The sequence below is a fragment of the Lissotriton vulgaris genome, chromosome 1_1 (genome assembly GCF_964263255.1).
Source record: "Lissotriton vulgaris chromosome 1_1, aLisVul1.2, whole genome shotgun sequence".
Lineage (NCBI taxonomy): Eukaryota > Metazoa > Chordata > Amphibia > Caudata > Salamandridae > Lissotriton > Lissotriton vulgaris.
In genome coordinates this window covers 1866801247-1866820374 of record NC_141685.1, presented here as the reverse complement: position 1 = coordinate 1866820374, position 19128 = coordinate 1866801247, and the positions used below count along the sequence as shown (strand labels likewise).

Below are 19128 nucleotides of genomic sequence, written 5' to 3'. Positions count from 1 at the left end.
ATGTGATGGTGTGACCATGTATTGTATGGGATAAAGTATTCCCTGTCGCACTTCACAGAGCTGCTGTGAAGTCACCCCCTACATCAAAGGCAATTTTGGGTATAAGTACTGGCTCTGTGACTCCCTAAAATCATACACTTCAGAATCATCAACTGAACATCTGTCAGAAGGACTGCTGTGCTACTTAAAGGAGTCAACTGGGCTGTTCTTCTGTAAGGACAGCTTTTCTGCTTGTTGCCCTGCTGTGCTCTGACTCCGATGAGCTGGACTCTGGTTTCTCTCCAAGTGATCTCCAATGGATTGATGGCTTGCCTCCTGTTTTCTGAAGTCTCAGGGACTTGAAATGCTTTCTGAAATTCTGCTGGTGCTGCGGGACTCTGTCACCTGTGAGAACTATCCTTGCATGAGGTGCCCTCTCCAGGTCTGGGCCTCAAAAGTGGGTCCTGCATCTGTTTTGCTATAAAATCGGCACATCATCATCACTACACCGATGGGAACTGACACAATGCCCTTCGCCGCTGACACAGTGCCAATCCGGAGACAGCCCTGCGTGGCTTGACAATGATGTAGACCTGACTGTGAGGCTTGAGGACCACGCCGCAGCACATACATGAGGTCCTGACTGTGAGGTTTGACGATGACGCAGCACTGATCCGAGGTCCCGACCATGAGGTTCGACTTCGAGCATTGACCTAACGGCATGAATCATAACCAATGACTTGCCTTTACTGTGTGGAGAAGATTGACACATTTGTTTCTTGCGACCAGGAAAGGTGCTTTGTTCACCGGGGCAGGCATGGGTCCTGTAGCCGGCCTGCGTTCCATCTCATTTGGCCTTAATTTAACTTTGCCCCTGTTCAGCACTACTTAAAGTAACCTTTTCAGTGCTACTTGCTTTTAAGTGCTTAACTGCATTTATTGCTTTAAAATTCAATATCTCAAATTGTCTACATTGAATCTTTGTTGTTCTGGCCTTATTTGTTATGAATATAATAATCTATGCTTTTAAACCAGTTTGGAGTCTTTTTGTGGTGTATTCATTGTGTTACTGTGTGTGTTGCACAAATAGCCTAAATGCTCTCTGCCAAGTTACCAGAGGGTGAGCACAGGCTGGTTTTTAGTATGTATCTAGCTTACCCTGACTAGAGTGGTTGTTCCTGCTTAGGCTGGGTTCATGCCTCAGCAAACCAGGAACGCATTTTACATAAGGGTAAAAATGCCAGGAGAATCTGCATCCAGTTATAAAGATGCATTGCACATTCTCACAGTCTCGTGCAAATACAAGTCATTTGAAGAAGAGATGATAAGAGACTAATTGGTGGAGAAAACGAAGTAATAGAACAGTACAGGAGGTCCTGTAGTCCAAACCAGAATTAAAGCTGCAAAAAGCCTTAGAGACTAGGATTAAAAGCACAACGTCTTATATAGAACAGATGACAGTATCTGGTTCCAAAGTGCAGCCCCAAGACTTGCTAGCGGTTAAAAGCAAGTATACAAAAAACAAAGAGAAAACTCATCAGGAAAAGGTCAACAGGAATGAGAAGTGTAACAAAGAAAACACATACAAGCGTTTGGGGCGTTACAGTCTGACATTGCTACCCATCTTGGCAATGCCAGGGTGTGCCCAGCTATTGATAGGACATGTGCCAAATGATTTAAAAAGGGGCATTTTGAGAGGTTCTGCAGGTCATCTGGCAGGGAATACTCTGGCAGATAATTGTCCAGAAAAATGCACACAAAGTAGAACAATCTACAGAAGGAGACTCGTCATCCAGTGGGGAAGATCTTCACCATCACAGGATCTAATGGACAGTCACACATGGAGGGTGTGTGTGGTGTGCTTTTGCAATCCAGAAGACCATTGTGTTTAGTGAACATTAATGGGCTGGATGTAAGAGTTTTGGCAGACTCGGGGTCCCCGTCCACCCTTATGAGTGAGAAAATTTGGAAGGAATTGTTCCACGATTAGGGAATTGTCTTAAGGGGTTGCTCTATTTTCCCAGTAGACTATGGGGGGGAAATCATTGATGTGGTGGATTAATTAATGCTGACTTATGCTTCAGGGATAGTAAGTCTAGTAGGCCTGTGTTTGTGGCCAGACATGATGCATGCCTGTTGGGGTGGTACGACCAAAGATATGTGGGTATCATGCAATTGAGTCTTGAGACTGGGTGGCTCCTCTAGTTCTGACCAAGAAGGCTAATAGTTCTATTCGCTGACTTATGTGACCTCAATGAGCATATATGGGTTGATCAATACCTCTTACCCAACATCACGGAGATGTCTTCTACACTCAAGGGGGGAAAATGGTTTAGTTTTTTGTATATGACATCAGCATATCATCAGATTGACTTGTAAGCAGATTCTAGGCTTAGCAGGGTATTCATCATGCCAGAGGAGCTATTCATATTCAAACACACAGCCTTTGGACTTGCTTTGTGGTTTTCCAGAGGATTGTGGACAACGTTTAAGGGGATGTCAAGGGTATTGACATTTCAGTACGATATTCTGGTATATGTAGGGTGAACACAGTGGAGTATTTAGGTTATAAGTTGTCCTCCGAGGATGTGGAACCCACGGCTAGCTTGGTAAAAACTATAGAAGAATTTTACACTCCAGGTGATAAGGACCAAGTAATGTCTTTGATGAGACTCTTTGACCTTTATGCTAGGTTTGTGACCAATTGTGCCACAAAAACCTTTCACATGAGAAGGCTTCGCAAAAAGAACACCAGATTCATTTGAAATACTGAGTCTGCTGAATAACTTGATCACATTGATAGAGAAGTTGCTCAGGCCATTACCATCGTGCCCTTCAACAACAAGGATCAGACAATAATCATGACTGATGCCAGTCAAATAGCTGTGCTTATGCAGTTTTGTCTCCAGAGGTCTGAAGGAAGTTGAGTCAACTTATTCCGTTATTGAACGGGAAGCACTTGAAGTGTAGAGAGTCACTCAGAAGGTGTCTTTATCAGAACAAGAGTGAAAAGATGCGTATGTTGTGGACCAGAAAGTCAAGGAGGTTATGAAGGACATAAATAAGAGCTGGTCCAGAGGGAGTTCTTAGGATAGCTCAGTCAGAAAGTACAAAACTTGTTTTTGAGAACTTTCTGTTCTCAATGAATTGTTATACCAGGCCTCTTTGCTGGTAATTCCCAAAGTCATGAGGAACAAAGTGCTCACGTTAGCTCGTGAGGGCACATAGGTATGCGAGCTATGAAAAGGAGAGTTAGGGAGAACTTCTGGTGACCTGGTTAAATAAGCGGGTGAATTACTTTGTAAAGGACCGCATGTGTTATGCCACAAGTGACAAGACACAGGTGACTGTTACTAGCCCGGTGGAGGTAGTTGAAGTTCCCAGTAAAGCATGGGCACATTTGGTGATTGACATTATAGGCCCAATGACATTGTCCAGGGTCATTGGCCAGAAGTCACATTTCTGAAGGTTCCTAACTCCACATGTGTGATTGAATTACTTGAGCCCTTGTTTGCCAAGGAAGGGGTTCCTGACAAAGTGCTTTCTGACAATGGGTTTCAATTTACATCACGACAATTTGAGGCGTTTTTGAGTTGTATGGGTATAAACCACACTAAAAAGTCTCTTTATCACTCTAGGACCAACAGTCTTGTTGAGAAATGTACTAGAGTCATCAAAGAGAATGTGCTATTGTCGAAGACCAATGGGTTGAACTGCAAACTAGAACTTAAAAAATGTTGTGGGCAGTGCACACCAGAGCCAATTCAGACACTGAAGTGCCACAGTTCATTTTCTTGAGGGACCATGTGACTACTTCCAAAATGTTTACAAGCTAGTTGGGTGAGTTTGGGATTCCTAAAAAGAAAATAAAGGATGTGGGTAGGAAGAGAGTTTAAGCGCAAAACGAATATGATCATACATGCCTCAAACAGCAGACCAGAGAACTGAGGATAAGTGGTGGGGATCTTGCGATGGCGAAGTGCTCAAGAATTTTACTCAAGGGGAAGTTGAGGATCTCCAAAACCAAAAAAGTAGTGAAAGTAAACAAAAGTACTGTGAAATTGGGCAATAGTAGCTGGTGGAACAGGGAAAAAATAGCGGTGTCTCTCTGGCACTGGGAGAATGAGACCAGGGAACATGTGCTGCAAAAAGGTAATGAAAGTGACAAACATGTGAAAAAAGGACATCCCTTGTCTGCCAGGGCTACCAGATAACCTACCAGTTTCAGTGATTACATTTTGCAATAACTATAAGGAAATTGTTACGTTGTGCGTAAAAGAGCCTATAGCTAATATATATTTAGCTGTATTATGGGTTGTTTCTCATGTTTGTATCTATATTGAATACTGTTTTTGTTTTATTTCAGTATTTAAAGGGGGGATTTTTTTGTGTGCTATGTATTTATTGTTACAAGAACTATTTTTAATTATTTATTGTAAAGGGGAAAATGTGTTGGGTAGCACTCTTCCAGTGTCTTGTTGCAGCACATGTTGGAAGAATGCATGGAATGAAGAAGGGGATGGATTCTGGAATTGTGGTGAGTGGGTGGCAGTTGGCTGTGGGTTGCCGTTAAGTGGAGGTGGCATTTCAATGTCCTGTTGATAGTAGAATAAAACTTACTTTGTTACCTTTGTGTCTGCATCTTAATACCAAGCAGCAGTTTTCATTCATCTCACTGTGACCACTGGTGCTGTTAGATGATTTGCTCGATCGCGCTTCTTGGAACCTGGATTCAAGTTTATTAATCCTCCCTACATGCCAGTCACCTTTTTGTTGGTGCTCAAATCTCTTTGAATCTAGAAATGAGCCTGTCTTTGTTTACATAGGGCGTGGTGACATTTCTCTAATTTAAATATCTCTAACTTCTAGTCTCCTGGTTTGAATCTGTTGAAAATGGCCACATCACTAACTCTAAGGGCATTTGGAAGAAATATGGGTGCTCACTTCAGTGACAATAAGTAGAGTTCAGTGCGGAAAGAATCAATAATTGAACCCTTTGGGATATATTGCATGATAGTCCAAGAAATATGCATGGAAACCTGCACCTGGCACAACTTTCCAGATGTACTTCTTGGATTGTCAGTGAACAGAAAAACTCACCCAAGCATGCTCCAGTTCAGATGTATTTCTCTACAAGCACTTTTACAGGCGTTTATTATGAACAGAACCTTTTTAATACGCATAGCCATTAAGGCTGTGCTGTATGTTTCATGTAACTTTCCAACTTCACATACCAATAGTAATGTTTCCAATATGAGTAAAGAAATGCCGAGGTGTTGCACTTGTATACAATGAATGCAACATGCTGCTGAATGGGCTGACCTGAACATTATCAACTAGAAACAGTTTATGAATGGGTGCTCATCTGAAGAACTATACAGGGGTCTCCAACCTTTACTGTAACAAGAGCTACTTATGATCAACGAAAATCATCCTGAGCTACTAATGTTATTAATGCTGTGTTAGTAAATACATTAGACAAGATAACATTAGTGACCACCCTTTGCAAGATTACTAGCAGGTCATCAGGCACGGTTGAAATCAGTAATACACAGAAGACTGCCTCAATGTGGAACACCTCTTAATGAGTAATATGTTAGAGCCATGCACAAAGGTAATAATTGTAGTAGTAAGTCTTTTCACCACCTCATGAGTCATCACTGACATATCAGCTTTAAAATTATATTGAAATCTGTATTTTTTCACCAAACATTATCTAATGACTTCTGAAAATGCTCACATTCTCCTCTTGAATTTTAGTATACATTCATTAATTCAGCAGACCAACACCTCCTAATTTAATTGGCTGACCTGCAAACACGAGAGGTACTTTTAGGTAGCTGGAGAGTTACCAGTAGCTCACAAGCTACTTGTTGGAGAATCCCGGTTTATAATAAAGCCTGCACACAATTAGGCAAATCTGGTAGGTTAGAAGAAGTATAAGACTGAAAGACAGAAAATAACACATCCAAGGATGCTAAAAATCTCTATCGTCAGTTATATGTAATGACGTTCCTGCTAATTTAATGGAACAGTAAATAGCATATTATAAAATATTAGAGCAATAATGTTTAGCGAAGTACTTTAATCTGCTCTTCTTATTAAAAATGTTCTCCCGGCGGCTGTAACTGACACTGACAAGCTTGAATAAAAAATGATCCAGTTCAGTTAATTATTGGTTCCTGATGAGGCTGCTTTTATATATTATTATATAGCCTGTGCTCTTAAATTGTGTTTCCTTGCAATTTTATGTTTTAGATTTCATTAAGGGAACTGGAAATGGAATTCTGAGAATGCCTTTGACTATGTATAAAATAATGCTCATCCTCCTGCTCAAACACAAGTTACCTTCATTTTATCCTTCTTGTTATTTAGCCATTTGAAATTACATATAGAAACAAACTCCTTTTCTTATTTATTCTTGAGACTCCTATTACCGATGCATTTAAATGTGCAACGCCAATGTTTCTGTAAATTGTTCCGACCTTACTAGAGAAACGAAATACGAAAATCATTGAAATTTGTGTGGGGAAATTCGAGGTGATCTATTAACTGTACAAAAAGAACAGCAACTATGTTTTATGAGTCGCATTGATATAAGGACTTGATACGCTTTTTTAAAGAGTAACTTTGACAGTCTGTAGTCCGCACTGCAGAGTTTAGTTTATATTTATTCATTTATTTATTTGAAATGGGTAAACATCACCAGTCTAGCGAGCGTGTTGTCGCATCAGAAGAGTATAGAAAGGAGTAATAATAAAATATGGAGTGAACCGTCCTTATCAATTATTTTTATGTTGATGGCCTTGCCTTTTTTAAGTGCACATCAAAAGAATACAAGTCTCAACATTGTTGTAAAGTTTATCTCTTAGTCCGGGAGTTAAAGCGTTCCAGAGGCCTGGAAACCTATAGATCTCCTTTAGATGTTTCTGCCTGTAAAGGGCCGTTACCTGAAAAGGAATAGTTGGTCGAATGATGAGTCTTGGCTGGTGTGTGTACTGGAGCGTACAGGAGCGCTCTTGTAGGCATTGTATGGTACTTTCAGGAGCGTAAGAGACACCTGCACTGGGTCCACGGTGCGGGATGGGAGGGGCACCTCATAATCCTCTGGGGAGGGGCCCTCAATCTCAGTTTATGCCTTTCTGCCCTACACTCTCTTTTTAATAGTCTGTTTGCTTCAGGCATTTGTGCAGCTGCTTGAAGGTTGAAACCTCCCCCACAAAAAAAACCAAGAACAAACACTTTGGAAAAATTGATAAAAGCTTCTTACAGTAAGGGAAAGGGGCCCCATGTCCAATGAACATCAGATTCATCCACGATGTTTACTTCTATAGCGTGCCCTTAATTTTCTTTCCTATCTTCTAGAGTTTTATATAACATCAAATTGTCCATAAGGCGTTGGAGTGCTTTACATGAACAGAAGTTATACTACACAAGAACACATTTATAGGCACCTGGGGAGTCATTGATTTGCCCAGAATCAGAGATTGTTTAGGGCAGTAAGACAGGCCCATGCACATGGGACACCCAGCCATACAGGGGCCCCAAAGCCTTCATAGGGGCCCCATGCCACCCAAGGCCAATGAATATATGTGAGACTAAGTGACTTAAGGGTCCCTCTTCGAAATCTGCAGGGGAGCACCATCATTTTACGTTACACTCCTGGGTACTTTAATTTTCCCTTGATACGAAAAGGACCTAGTGAAGACTTTTCAAAAACAGCTTCACATAATTGTGTTTTTAAGATCTCTGGCAGAGTTTGACCACACAAATTTGCAGCCTTCACAAATTGTCTGTGAGATTTGTAATGGAATCTTGGTTAGAATATTTTGTAAAAGTGTAGCCAACCTTTCACAAGCGCCATTGCCATCGCCACCAAGTGGTTAAATTCATTAATAGGAAGAGATTTCCTAAGGATATCCTTTTCTAGGTTTACATCTTTAGTTGCTGCATTGATTGTAGAGTGATTATTAAACCCAAATAAAAAAATATTCCCTGATTTCATAGTTTTTGTGTAGTGGTGTCTGTGGAGAAATTCTTGGCGTGTTTTTAGTTTCCCTTAAAGGATTTCTGTTTTGATACACCAAGGCAGAGTACATTTTCATTCACCTACCAGATTCCATAACGCTTGTGTAACTCCCCAAATTTGTAAGTTGCATGTGCGTTTTATTCTTATCAGTGTACATTTGGCGATATGTTTGATGCCACACTGGCCTTTTCCTGGTGTACTGCAGACTTAAGGGATGCTTTCAAAGTAGGTATGGGCTGCCAAGATCAAACTGTACCCTTATGACCCTATGGTAATCACAGTCTCTTGCATTTTGGGGATTGGTTTAACCAGTTTTGACAGCGTTGATTTTTGTTTTCCAGTGGATACTTCTTATTGATGTCTAAAGCTAGTCATGTCCTGGCTATCTCACAAGGAGGTTGGGAATGCCAATGATAGCCACCATTTAATCGAGGGTTGCCTATCCAGGATCAATGCCCATACAAAAAATCTGTGCATAAACATGAATGACAAAGGATTCTGTGTGTCTCATTTGATCCCACCAGGTCATTTAGATCCATACATGTATGTAACTATGTATGTATTTAAAAGGTGTGAACCTAGCCTAGCCAAAAGCCAGCTGAGCGCCACACTTGGTCAACGGCAAGCATAAAGTCAACAAGTGATAAGAGAGTGTGATAGTGTAAAAATAAGCAACAAATTAGTTTGCACCATTTTGTTTACACTAGCAAAGATGTGTCTATTGGCAATTTACCTATAAAGAAACTATGCTATGCCCGGAAGCAAGCCACAGTTGCCCTTGTCTCTTCGAGACTGGACTACTGTAACGCCCTTTACGGTGGCATAAACAAGAGCGCTGTCCATCGTCTTCAGATGGTGCAGAATGCGGCGGCCAGGATGGCTCTGAATCTCCAGAGGCTCTCCTCGGTATCCCTAGCCAGGAAAAACCTCCACTGGCTCCCCGTTCAGTCCAGGATCTCCTTTAAACTTTTTTACCTTGCTCATAGGGCCGTCTATGGCTCTGGATCTGAAGGCATTAGGTCCCTCCTTCGGCCATATACCCCCAGTAGAGCTCTTCGCTCTGCCTCCAAAAATCTTCTCCTAGGTCCCACGTTCGTAAAAGCTAGATGTGGAGGTAGAGCATTCTCCACTCTGGTGCCCAAACTCTGGAACTCCCTTCCCTCAGAGCTGTTAGGACAACCCTCCTTGGCGCTTTTCCGCAAAGAACTTAAAACCTGGCTCTTCACTGAGGCTTATCTACAGACCCTGGATTCGGTGCCTTGAGACTCTCTGTTATCTGTTCATGGTTAACGCCTTGATGCCCTTGAGCTATATAAATCTCACTTCATTCATTCATTCATGCTACGAGTGATAACTTGCACAAAACCTGTGCAAATATAATAATGTGAATGTTATTCTATAGCTTTTAGCCCCAATCAAATTGAAAATTATAAAATGCAAAAATGCAGCTGAAAGTCACTAATCATTGTAGTACAATTGGGTTTCACAAACTAACTGTAGATGGGGAGAGGATGTAGCCATTTGGCTAGAGCGGTCGACATCGAAGCTAGGGAACCAGGTTCGCGTCTCGGCAATGACGCTCAACATCCTGTGATTCTGGGCAAATAACTTAACCTCCCCGTGCCTAACAAAAATGAATGTGTCCTTGTGTAACAAAACTGGTGGTATGTAAATCGCTTTGATACCCAATATCTTCGGGTCTAGTTGGCGCTATATAAAACTCACAACAAAAAAAAGATACATCTATACATTTAAATTTGATTGTTCTGTATGTTTCTTAATTTGCCTTTGAATGTAGCTTATGTTATTAGTATGTTTGTTACAATATTATCCTGAAATTTTAAAGTACAGATCTCCTAAAAATTCAAAGTTCTTTAACAGTAGATGTAGTTTAATACAAAAAATATGTACGGTAATGATATAATATACACTTTATATTTTTTACTGAAACAAAGCAAGGCTCTAAGTTAATGTTTTGTCTGTATTCTTTTATATATGTTTCATGAACTTCCTGTTTTGAATCTGCAGCTGCCGTTACCCAATGAACTTATAGATGTATATAATACTGGTCAAGGAATGCCCGTTGCAGACATGGGTCTTACAAGTGCATCATGCCCTTCCAGTCATGGCGTGAAAAGGGAAGCTATAGGTAATGTGGTTTCGCAGCAACATTTTACCTCATGTGCCACTTCCTTTTTTTAAAAGCCCTTTGCAAAGTTAACAGAACGTCCAAAGAGTTTGTTAGTTAAGACCTTGTCTTCATTTTTGAAAAGCAACTGGGGCAATATTAGTTGGGGAGTTTAGACAGTTTTGACAAGACAAACAAAGTTTTCGTTATTGTGGTTTGGGCTTCTGTCTGTACCAAAAGCTGTCATCCCTTGCCACTGCCATCCCACACCATGCTAAGAACACATATGTGCACTGTATGTGCTTGCAATCCTCCCTGCCACCTACACGTGATCGTGGGAGTGTGCAGACTGCTCATCTACAATGTCTTCTCCAGGATGTTCCTGGAAGGAGATCCTGGAGAAAGAATGGCCATGTTGGGTAAAATCTGAAAACTTAGTTTCATATTGTAGGTAGAAATGATTGCCCGGATGTAATAAAAAAACGACAACTCCTATTTAGTTCTTCGCAGAGAGGCAGACCCCTGTTATGAGAGCGTGCGTCTGTGGAGGCATAATTGTTTTAGGAACATCCGCAGTACAGCAGATTCCTTCATATGCTGGCTTGCTCTCTGCCACATATATGTATCATCTCTCATGGCCACGGTGCCCTAAAGGAAAGGAGGAGTCTTTTAATGCCTTTCAATACACCCATTGATAGTAAACCCATACTAATGGATTAAAAGTTCAAAAAGTTAAATTTAATTATTCTGAACAAGGGTAATAGTCATCTTGAGCTGTATACTTCCCAGTCCAAGAGAAGAAAGAGCCCCATTTATATCCACTTCTCAAACATTTGTGTATCAATGCGATAAAAATTGATTTTCCATAGCTAGTGCTGAACCTCTTTGTTGTAAGGAAAATGCAGCAAACCGAGCAGAATCATTTGCTGCCTATGCAACACGTTTCTGCAGACACCGTCGTTGCTTCTAGCAGCGAGATATGATCTGTCCTCCGCTTCACATCACAGCAAAATCACAGGTATTAGAAATTAGTCTAATGGTTTGATCGCGCAAAAAATAAAAATAAAAGTGATGCATAGTAAAAAGATTAGGTAATGTGCTAAATCAAAAAACATGTAACCAAAAGTCATCCGTTCTTTCAATAATGAGTGATTGACTTGAGATCATAGAAGTTAATTTGGGTTCCTTTTCCGTCAGCAGCAGAGACACGGGCCATGGTAAAAGAAAGACTGAAGAAGGACAATCACAACCTAAGTAAGTACAAATTCTAATTGGTGCTACTGTGTGAATAGATCTCTTTGAGCTTGCACATTGACAGCATATGTTTTGTATTAAATGTTCAGGGTCTTGAGAATCAACATGACAGATATGATGTCTCCCACTTGAGACTTTTGTGAAATAAGCTTCTTTTCTAATAAAATTATACTTTGGTATGCCCTTCATTGGTCACAGAAGCAAATAGCAGCTTGACGACAACAGCATCCTATTTGGAATTGCTAGTAATGTGATAATTAATCATTACCTCCAGTCTGAGCCAGTTCTGTCTAGGAGTGCTTATGGCCTTAGACTGTAATGCTTATTACTGACATTGCTAGCGGGACACAGTTAGAAAGGAGTGCCTTCTGGCACATGACCTTTTTTGTGGTTAGCAGATGTTCAGGATGAATATCATGAGGCCTGATATAACTTTGAACATCAAATGCTCTTATAAATGTCGGTGTGATGAGGCGAGCACTCAAGCAAGAGCCTTTGCTTTAGTTTGAAAGCAGGACGGGCAGTTTTCACAAAAGTATTGGGGACATTCACAGCATTCTCTGCCCATTGCTGTGCTAACATTTGTGATTTTCAGGAACGATGTCACGAATCTGGGCACTCACGTGTTGAATTCCTCTCTCACCTGTATTACAAAAGTGCAACAAGTCACTGAAAGTATCATTGGCTTATTGTATTTTATCCATCATTCCATCGTATCTTTGTATTACTGGGCAATCTGGTAAATATCTTTGTCACCCTCAGTTGAGGGTCTTGACGTGCTGTATCTACTCGATAATGCATACAGTCACAGCCAAGCCTCTTACTGATCTTGGCCAGTGTTACCCGAGGTGTCCTGAACACTGTAATGGGCAGAGTGGGGTTGGCACTACGCAATAATCAGGGCAGCAGACGGCCCAGTTTGTCTTCATCCGCGTGCATCTTGGCCTGGTATGCACAAAACAAGATTGTGCAATTCCTCAATGTTATTTCAGAGCCTTTGTCAATGTGGTCTGCTTTGTGTGGTCCTAACGAGTGTGAGCTTCTAAGTAGTCAGTGAGGACTCAATACATGAAAGCTCAAGGTGTAAGGCATCCATAGCCCCCACAACTGCGCGGATACAATGTCCTTTAAGAACTACCTTCATTGCCTCCAATCTATTCATCTAAAAGAAGATGTGTCCCAGTTTTCAACTAGGAACTGGGAACTGGGAGAGGGTATGCTACAGTCTGCAGGCTGCAGTTGCAAGGGATTATGGTCAGAAAAATTCTTCCCTAAGTACTCTGCGCCTCTTGCCAGTAGACTATTGGCCAGTTCATATAAGATCCGATTAAGGCGAACATACAGGTCGTAATAATAGGATTATTCCTTAGTGACTGGGTGGAGGGACCTCCAGCAATTCAACAAGGACCAGTCTTGCAGCCATTGAATGAGTTGGGCTGTGGAAATAATTATTGGGGATGTGGGGAGATATTGTGTGAGAGATCCAGACTGGGGTCTAAAACACAACTAAAATCGCCACCGAGAATCCACGGTATATGGGCCCACTTCGTAAGTGTAATGGAGCGACGAGAGAAGAATGTTGATTGCATTATTTTGGGGGCCTATAAAAGTCCCTCACTACCATTCAATTGCCCCTCTACCAGTGCATTGCACCCGTCAGGGTCTGTCTCTGTTTCCAGGGGCCGAAAAAGAACCCCTGAGCAGACCCAATTTAAAGCACCCCCAGCAAAGCCAGAGTATGTTGTGCAAAAGAACTGTCCTTGCCAATGCGTCTGCAAGCAAACTGCCTCCCCTCCAACCACATGAGTTTCCTATATTGATGAGATTTGTGCCCCTCGCCTCTCAAATATTGTTGAGCTGCATGCCTTTTCCTGCAGACATTTCATATAAGTATAGTAAACTTAGCCATCTGAGTGGTGCCAGATGGGAGCCAGACCCCTGAATCTTATTAGTGTGCTGCACTATGACTATTCCACAGTGGTAATGACCCACAAAATGTGGTATATGAGTGTGCCACATACCATAGCAATCAATAACATTTGAACCCACAGCTCCCAGCCCAGGGCAATCAGACAAAAAACATTGATCAACCAAACATGGAAAAAACTGTCCCATACAATAGGTGCTCCTGAATGCATGGTTATGCACTTCGATGTTGCTTAGGAGCAACATGATGGGGGTGGCAAGTGTATCATCGGGCCGTACCTCATCCGGACTGTTTTAAGTACCTGTACCAAGTCCACCAGGGAGAGCCATCAATTCCAAGCAATTTGATATTCAAGTGCAGGATGACTTTTGTATTGAGTGGCTGGCAACATCATCTTTAGATGCTTTCCTAACATCTCATCAGCTGTTTGTGGTGTTATGATTGGAAGAACGGATACGTTTGCATACCCATGGAGTGAGCTGGTTCTTCATCTGAATCTTCATATCCCAAAGAATGACCTACAATCCACCAACAAAGCAACCATGACTGACAAGGCCTGCGCCTGCTCCTCCATGGCCTGTTGCAGAGTAGGGGCCTCCTGGAGGTCAGAGGGCCTTGGATCTTGGGATCTGCTGCTATGGTGCTTCGGGGGACCCATTGAAGGTCAGTGTCATGCAGGTGATGATGGGCTGGAGGTCTCATAACAAAGTTGCTCCACCCAGTCCCAAGCATCCCCTGGCTCAGTAAAGAAGTAGCTCTTGTTCCTGACCGTCACTTTAAGTCTGACAGGGAAGAGCAGAGAATAGCACAGACCCACCTGACACAGCCTACATTTAACCCCCAAGAAGGAGGCCCTACACTGACATTGTGTTATCTGGGAAAATACATACTCTTATATTATCAAATGTGAGTGGGGAGGTCGTCCTGGCAGCCTGCCTGCATAGTGTCTTTGTTTCTGTAATTAAGAACCTGGGCCACAATCAGTCTGGGAGGAGCCCCAGCCAGCCCTGCATGGACATGGTGGGTGCACTCAAGTAGAAAGTGGGGGCAATTGATTCAGAGCCATCACCTGTGATAGCCAGTTTCAAAAAGCTGCACAGGATTGTCACCTTCTGCTCTGCCCTGAAAGTCTCCTATGTGAAGGTTATTACAGTGCAAGTGCTGCTCAGGGTCCTCCGCCTGGTTCTCCAATTCCTAGACCTTTGTAGTGAGAGAGTGGACCCTGCTCTCCAGCTCCTTCATGGAGAGACAGATATCCGTGATCTCATGTTCAGTGTGAGCAACCCGTTCCGTCAGTTTGTGCTGATCTTCGCAAAGAAGCCCCAGTTCAAGTACCACTGTATCCACTCTGTTCCATAAATCCTACCTTGAATATAGGAGTATTTGTTCAAGTTTGTGATCTGTCCGTGCTTTCACTCACAATCCCGGAAACAAGAATGAGCTCACCAGGCTGGGCATTCTGATGGTGTTACGCCACTTCCTGATGAGTAGGGGCCCACAACACAATCCTTAGCCCTAGGAAGGATCTGACAGCCGCAAATCCATGCAGCAGACTGGCCAGGACCCCAGTCACCTTCACACAGATCAATGATGCAGCAAAATCAGTCCTGCGGAGTCTGGATGTACTGGTGGAGAGAGGGGGAGATCTGTGCCAGCCCTCCCGGCACGAAGCCACTACAGGTCACCCCCTCAGAAAGCTTAAAATTAAACTATGCTTAAAGTATGTGCCACCACCAGCTCCAGGACATGTCCTGGCTATGGATCAAGTAAAGAGTCACGGTGCAGGACCCGCCTTACCCCTGATTCCTCCACTCAAACAGGGAGGCATAAGCAGTCCTGATATTGCATCTTTGAGTGGCAACCTCTAGGATAAATATTGTACCTCGCTCACACTTGACAATCGGGCTCCTCTTTGCCAGGGTCACATGCCCCAGTCAGTGTGCTACCTCAGGCTTCATGAGAAAGAAATACCTATCTGCATAGTCCAATATGCTCCCTAAATTGTGCAGTGTAGGCGACGCAGCACAGAAGGAGAAACGACAGGTGTCATGCACCCGGATGATTGTGAGAGGTCCCATGGTTGCCTGCGAGGTTCCCTTCCATGTTACTCATGTCTGAACTCATGTACAGTCCTGTGCGTCCAATTCAATGTGCAGGGTTTTGGGGGGGGAAAAGTGAGTGTCACAGTCTAGTAATGGAGGGTGGCAGCAGGGGGGAGCGGTGATCTGTAACTCATCCCCTCGTTCGGTTGCATTTACCTCATTAGTCGAGCAGTGTCCACTCGTACTGTGCCCCAAAGGAGGCCCTAGGTGGCCGTCTTGTAGATTGTGTGTCACCAGATTGGGCATGATTCAAATGGAAGTCCAGGGGAAAGGGGGCTTATTTCCAGCTCATAATATAATATAATTTTGTGAAGCATAAGGACCCTGGTTAGCCTGTGGCATGCACGGTAGCAAGACCACTCTCAAACCAATTTTTGCTAGCTTCTTTGGTAGATTTTATGTTTTTTTCTGCCTGTTTTGCGAACCAGGCAGAAGTGATCAGTCCTGGTGGAAGTACACCTAGGGACAGAGTTATTAGGGGTAATACTGTTAAGTCTTGGCACTACAGAAGATTGGCATTGCAATTGCATTTTACGAAGCAGCACCTGTGATAATTTGCTCTACACGAATACATAACCATACTCAGCAGTTCAGCACATCAAGAAGCTCAACACTGCAAATGATCATCAGATTTTCACTAATTTGGGTGGTGAATTTGAATATCAGACCCAATGAATATCCCATGAAGAAGAATTCCCTCCCACCCAGTGGGAACGAGTGATTGTAGCTCTTGCTACCTTTGCCTGTGCTGCCTCTTCTCATCCAACACATAGACACATACTAATGCACAGCCATGCTGATGGTTGACAGGGGAGACCAGTGGACAGAGCAGAGGCCACCGCTTCAGCAAGGAAAATGTGTACGCATTCATACAACCACATAGAACACCCATTTCTCTGCCCCCTCTTTCAATGCATCCCAATAAAGGCTTTTACATCAAACAAACCAAGGTTCTGCGCACATCCAAGACTGCATAGTACAAAAGAAGCATTTTATAAATTCGGGTTGTTGTTAGAAGTTCTGCTTAGCCTATTGCCTCTGCCTAGAGGAAGTAAAAGGAAAATGTCCCCTAGAGCCTGGGGGTCTCATAGATGCATCTTTGTACCCTAATATTGCTAAGGAGCCTGGCAGTAATAATCAGCATGCATTAAGCCATCAGGGTATTAGAACCCACATTAGGTTTGTCATTACATTGCATGTTTGGTAGTTAGCTATGCACCTTGATTAAAGTACTTCTTAAGTAAAAGCTCTGCTGGTCAGCTGAGCTATGAGTTGATCACTGTTATATGTTTCAATAAGTTCTAAGTTTGTATCCCTCAGTATCTTCCTGAATAAGCCCAGAATTGCTTGAATTTGTTCCCATGAGGATCAAGAGATGAAAGGATGGACTTTGTACTAAGTTTTGGGTCCAATCATATGGTAAATCCCCAGGACACAATTTGGTGCGGTGTAATGTAGGGTTGTCGAAGCAGCAGAGCCAGGTACATGCTTTTGTGCATGAATGCAGGCTTCATGTTTGTTAAAATAACACTTTCTGAAGGAGGTTACTGCTCACACCTTAAGGAAGTGAAAGGTCCAGCTGGCCAAAACTAGGAGATGATCCATGATAGTTGTGATGGAGAGAGAGAATTGTTTCCAGTGTGACAAAACATGAAATATACCAGGTCATGTATACCAAATAAATCATGGGAAAAGAGAAGTAGCCCTGAACATAAAGGGCCTCCACGCCTGTTGCAGAGGCCCAGCAGTCATGGGGAAGTCTCCGCACTCGGGCAGGATCTCTGCAATGAGAATACTCACTGTGGAGATTCCGCCCAGAGTGCAGAGACTCCCCAATGACTTCCCCATGACTGCATGGCCTCCGCCACCAGCCCTTTGTGAATCAGACCAATAGAATCTATTTGATTCCATCTACAATCGTCAATGATCAGTTCAGTTTGTTCTTCAGTGGACCTGAAAAGAAATAGTCAAGACTGTTTTGTCTTTATAGTTGAAAGAAGAAGAAGATATAATATCAACTACAGAATCAAGGAGCTAGGCACACTGATTCCGAGGTCCAATGATCCGTGAGTAATAATACCTTCATATTTTTTTATTTGCGTTACTAAATCTCAGTTTGTCAATAACTAACTTTCTCTGTCATGCACTGTGAGATTAGTCAAAACCCTCTTTCTCTTCTCTTGAGAAGTACTATTAGAGTAAAGTAACATAACGTAATGCGCATCTGTATGAGGAGCAAATTACCAGGGAGTACTTTGAGGCTGTAAAACAGATGTTTATTGTTACCCATCTCATTACCATTGACTTTATTAATATAAGTATGGTAACAGGCCGAGAACATCTGCTGGAATTCTTTTCCTGTGGTAATCTAGTCAAAAACAGTTACTATAATTAGATGCAATAGTCCACTAAGCAACCCGGCCTGGCCGAGTTTTGTATCACACTAAACATGTCACTTCATGCCTTTTGCATTCTTTTTGAATGATTCCTCAGATTATGAAAATGCCAGTTTATCGGGTATGGAAAGTGGTGTTTGACTTGGATAGTTGGTCAATATATATTTTTATGATACCAATCCACGTTGATTCATTTAGAAATGGATGCACACAGGTAGAATACATTATTGTATCAGGAGGTAGTGCTAGGATGATAAAACACTAATATCCTGTATGTTAAATGTGGGGGTACAACACACGCTTTTTCATTTTGGCTACAAAAATGAGCAGTATAATGTACTGCCAAGTAATGCACCTTGAATCTAACAAAAATGACTATCTACTTCCATTGTGACATGTGATTATGTACCCTAAAATATGCATTGTTGATATCAAGTGGACCAGCAAAACTTTGGATCCACCCTTACCTGTTACAGATACATAACATAAACATGCACTTAGCATGTAAAGTGTTGCACTTGACATAATTATTAACGTACAGTCACTGTAGAATTAGAGAATTCATGCATACATTATGTGCCTTAACAGTATTAAAAGATATATTCTTTGGAGACTTGATGAATAAACTATTCTTACCTATTAAACATATATTTTCTTTAGAAACAAAAATGATTTATGTATTGTGTGCACTAATGTCTCATTTAGTGCATTTAAATGTAGTTCTTTAGTCATACTTATCCATACACATTCAAAATTTAACTGTATGCCACATGTATTATAATTCTAACGTAGTGACATTTTAAATTAATTCGTGGTTGAAATTGCATACACATATTAAATTGCATCATTGATTTAATGCATTAAAATTGTCCTGACTAGGCCTGTTTTTTATTCTGCCTAAGATACTGCTTTAATTTTCCTAGTTACATGACTTTTTCCTTGCAGGTGCAATCCACACGGTTTGTTAGTTTGAGAATAGATACAACACTTTACCAGCGATAGAAAGAGAGCCTAATAAGAAGATCTTCAGGACGAGCCTGGAGAACCAGTGCTTTAACTGACGGGTCCTATTCAGCACTACTGTAATATAGTTTGGGTGAAAAAGGATGATGTTATTTCCATGTTTGGTAAGAAGCAACCCCTGATGATGTGAGGGGGGTGTTGCTCAGGAGACTCTTGTGTTAAAATCAAGTGTTCACATCGTCTAAACTCAGATACCTGGATGCTCAGACATGCAGAACTCTTTCCCTTGGACTTTGAGAGGTTTAGACCTCTATGTTTTCCTTTTGATTCTCTGTTCAGTGTGGCTCTTG

General features: G+C 42.0%; 1 protein-coding gene across 1 annotated transcript in view; it reads left to right on the top strand.

Annotated features, from left to right (window-relative positions):
* The window catches only part of TFEC (transcription factor EC), a 327154-nt gene that overhangs the window by 262423 nt on the left and 45603 nt on the right, over window positions 1-19128 (top strand). The window contains exons 4-6 of the mRNA XM_086938225.1: window positions 10037-10157; window positions 11337-11390; window positions 17410-17485. Coding sequence (XP_086794351.1) covers window positions 10037-10157; window positions 11337-11390; window positions 17410-17485 — 251 coding nt within the window. The remainder of the gene's footprint in view (window positions 1-10036; window positions 10158-11336; window positions 11391-17409; window positions 17486-19128) is intronic.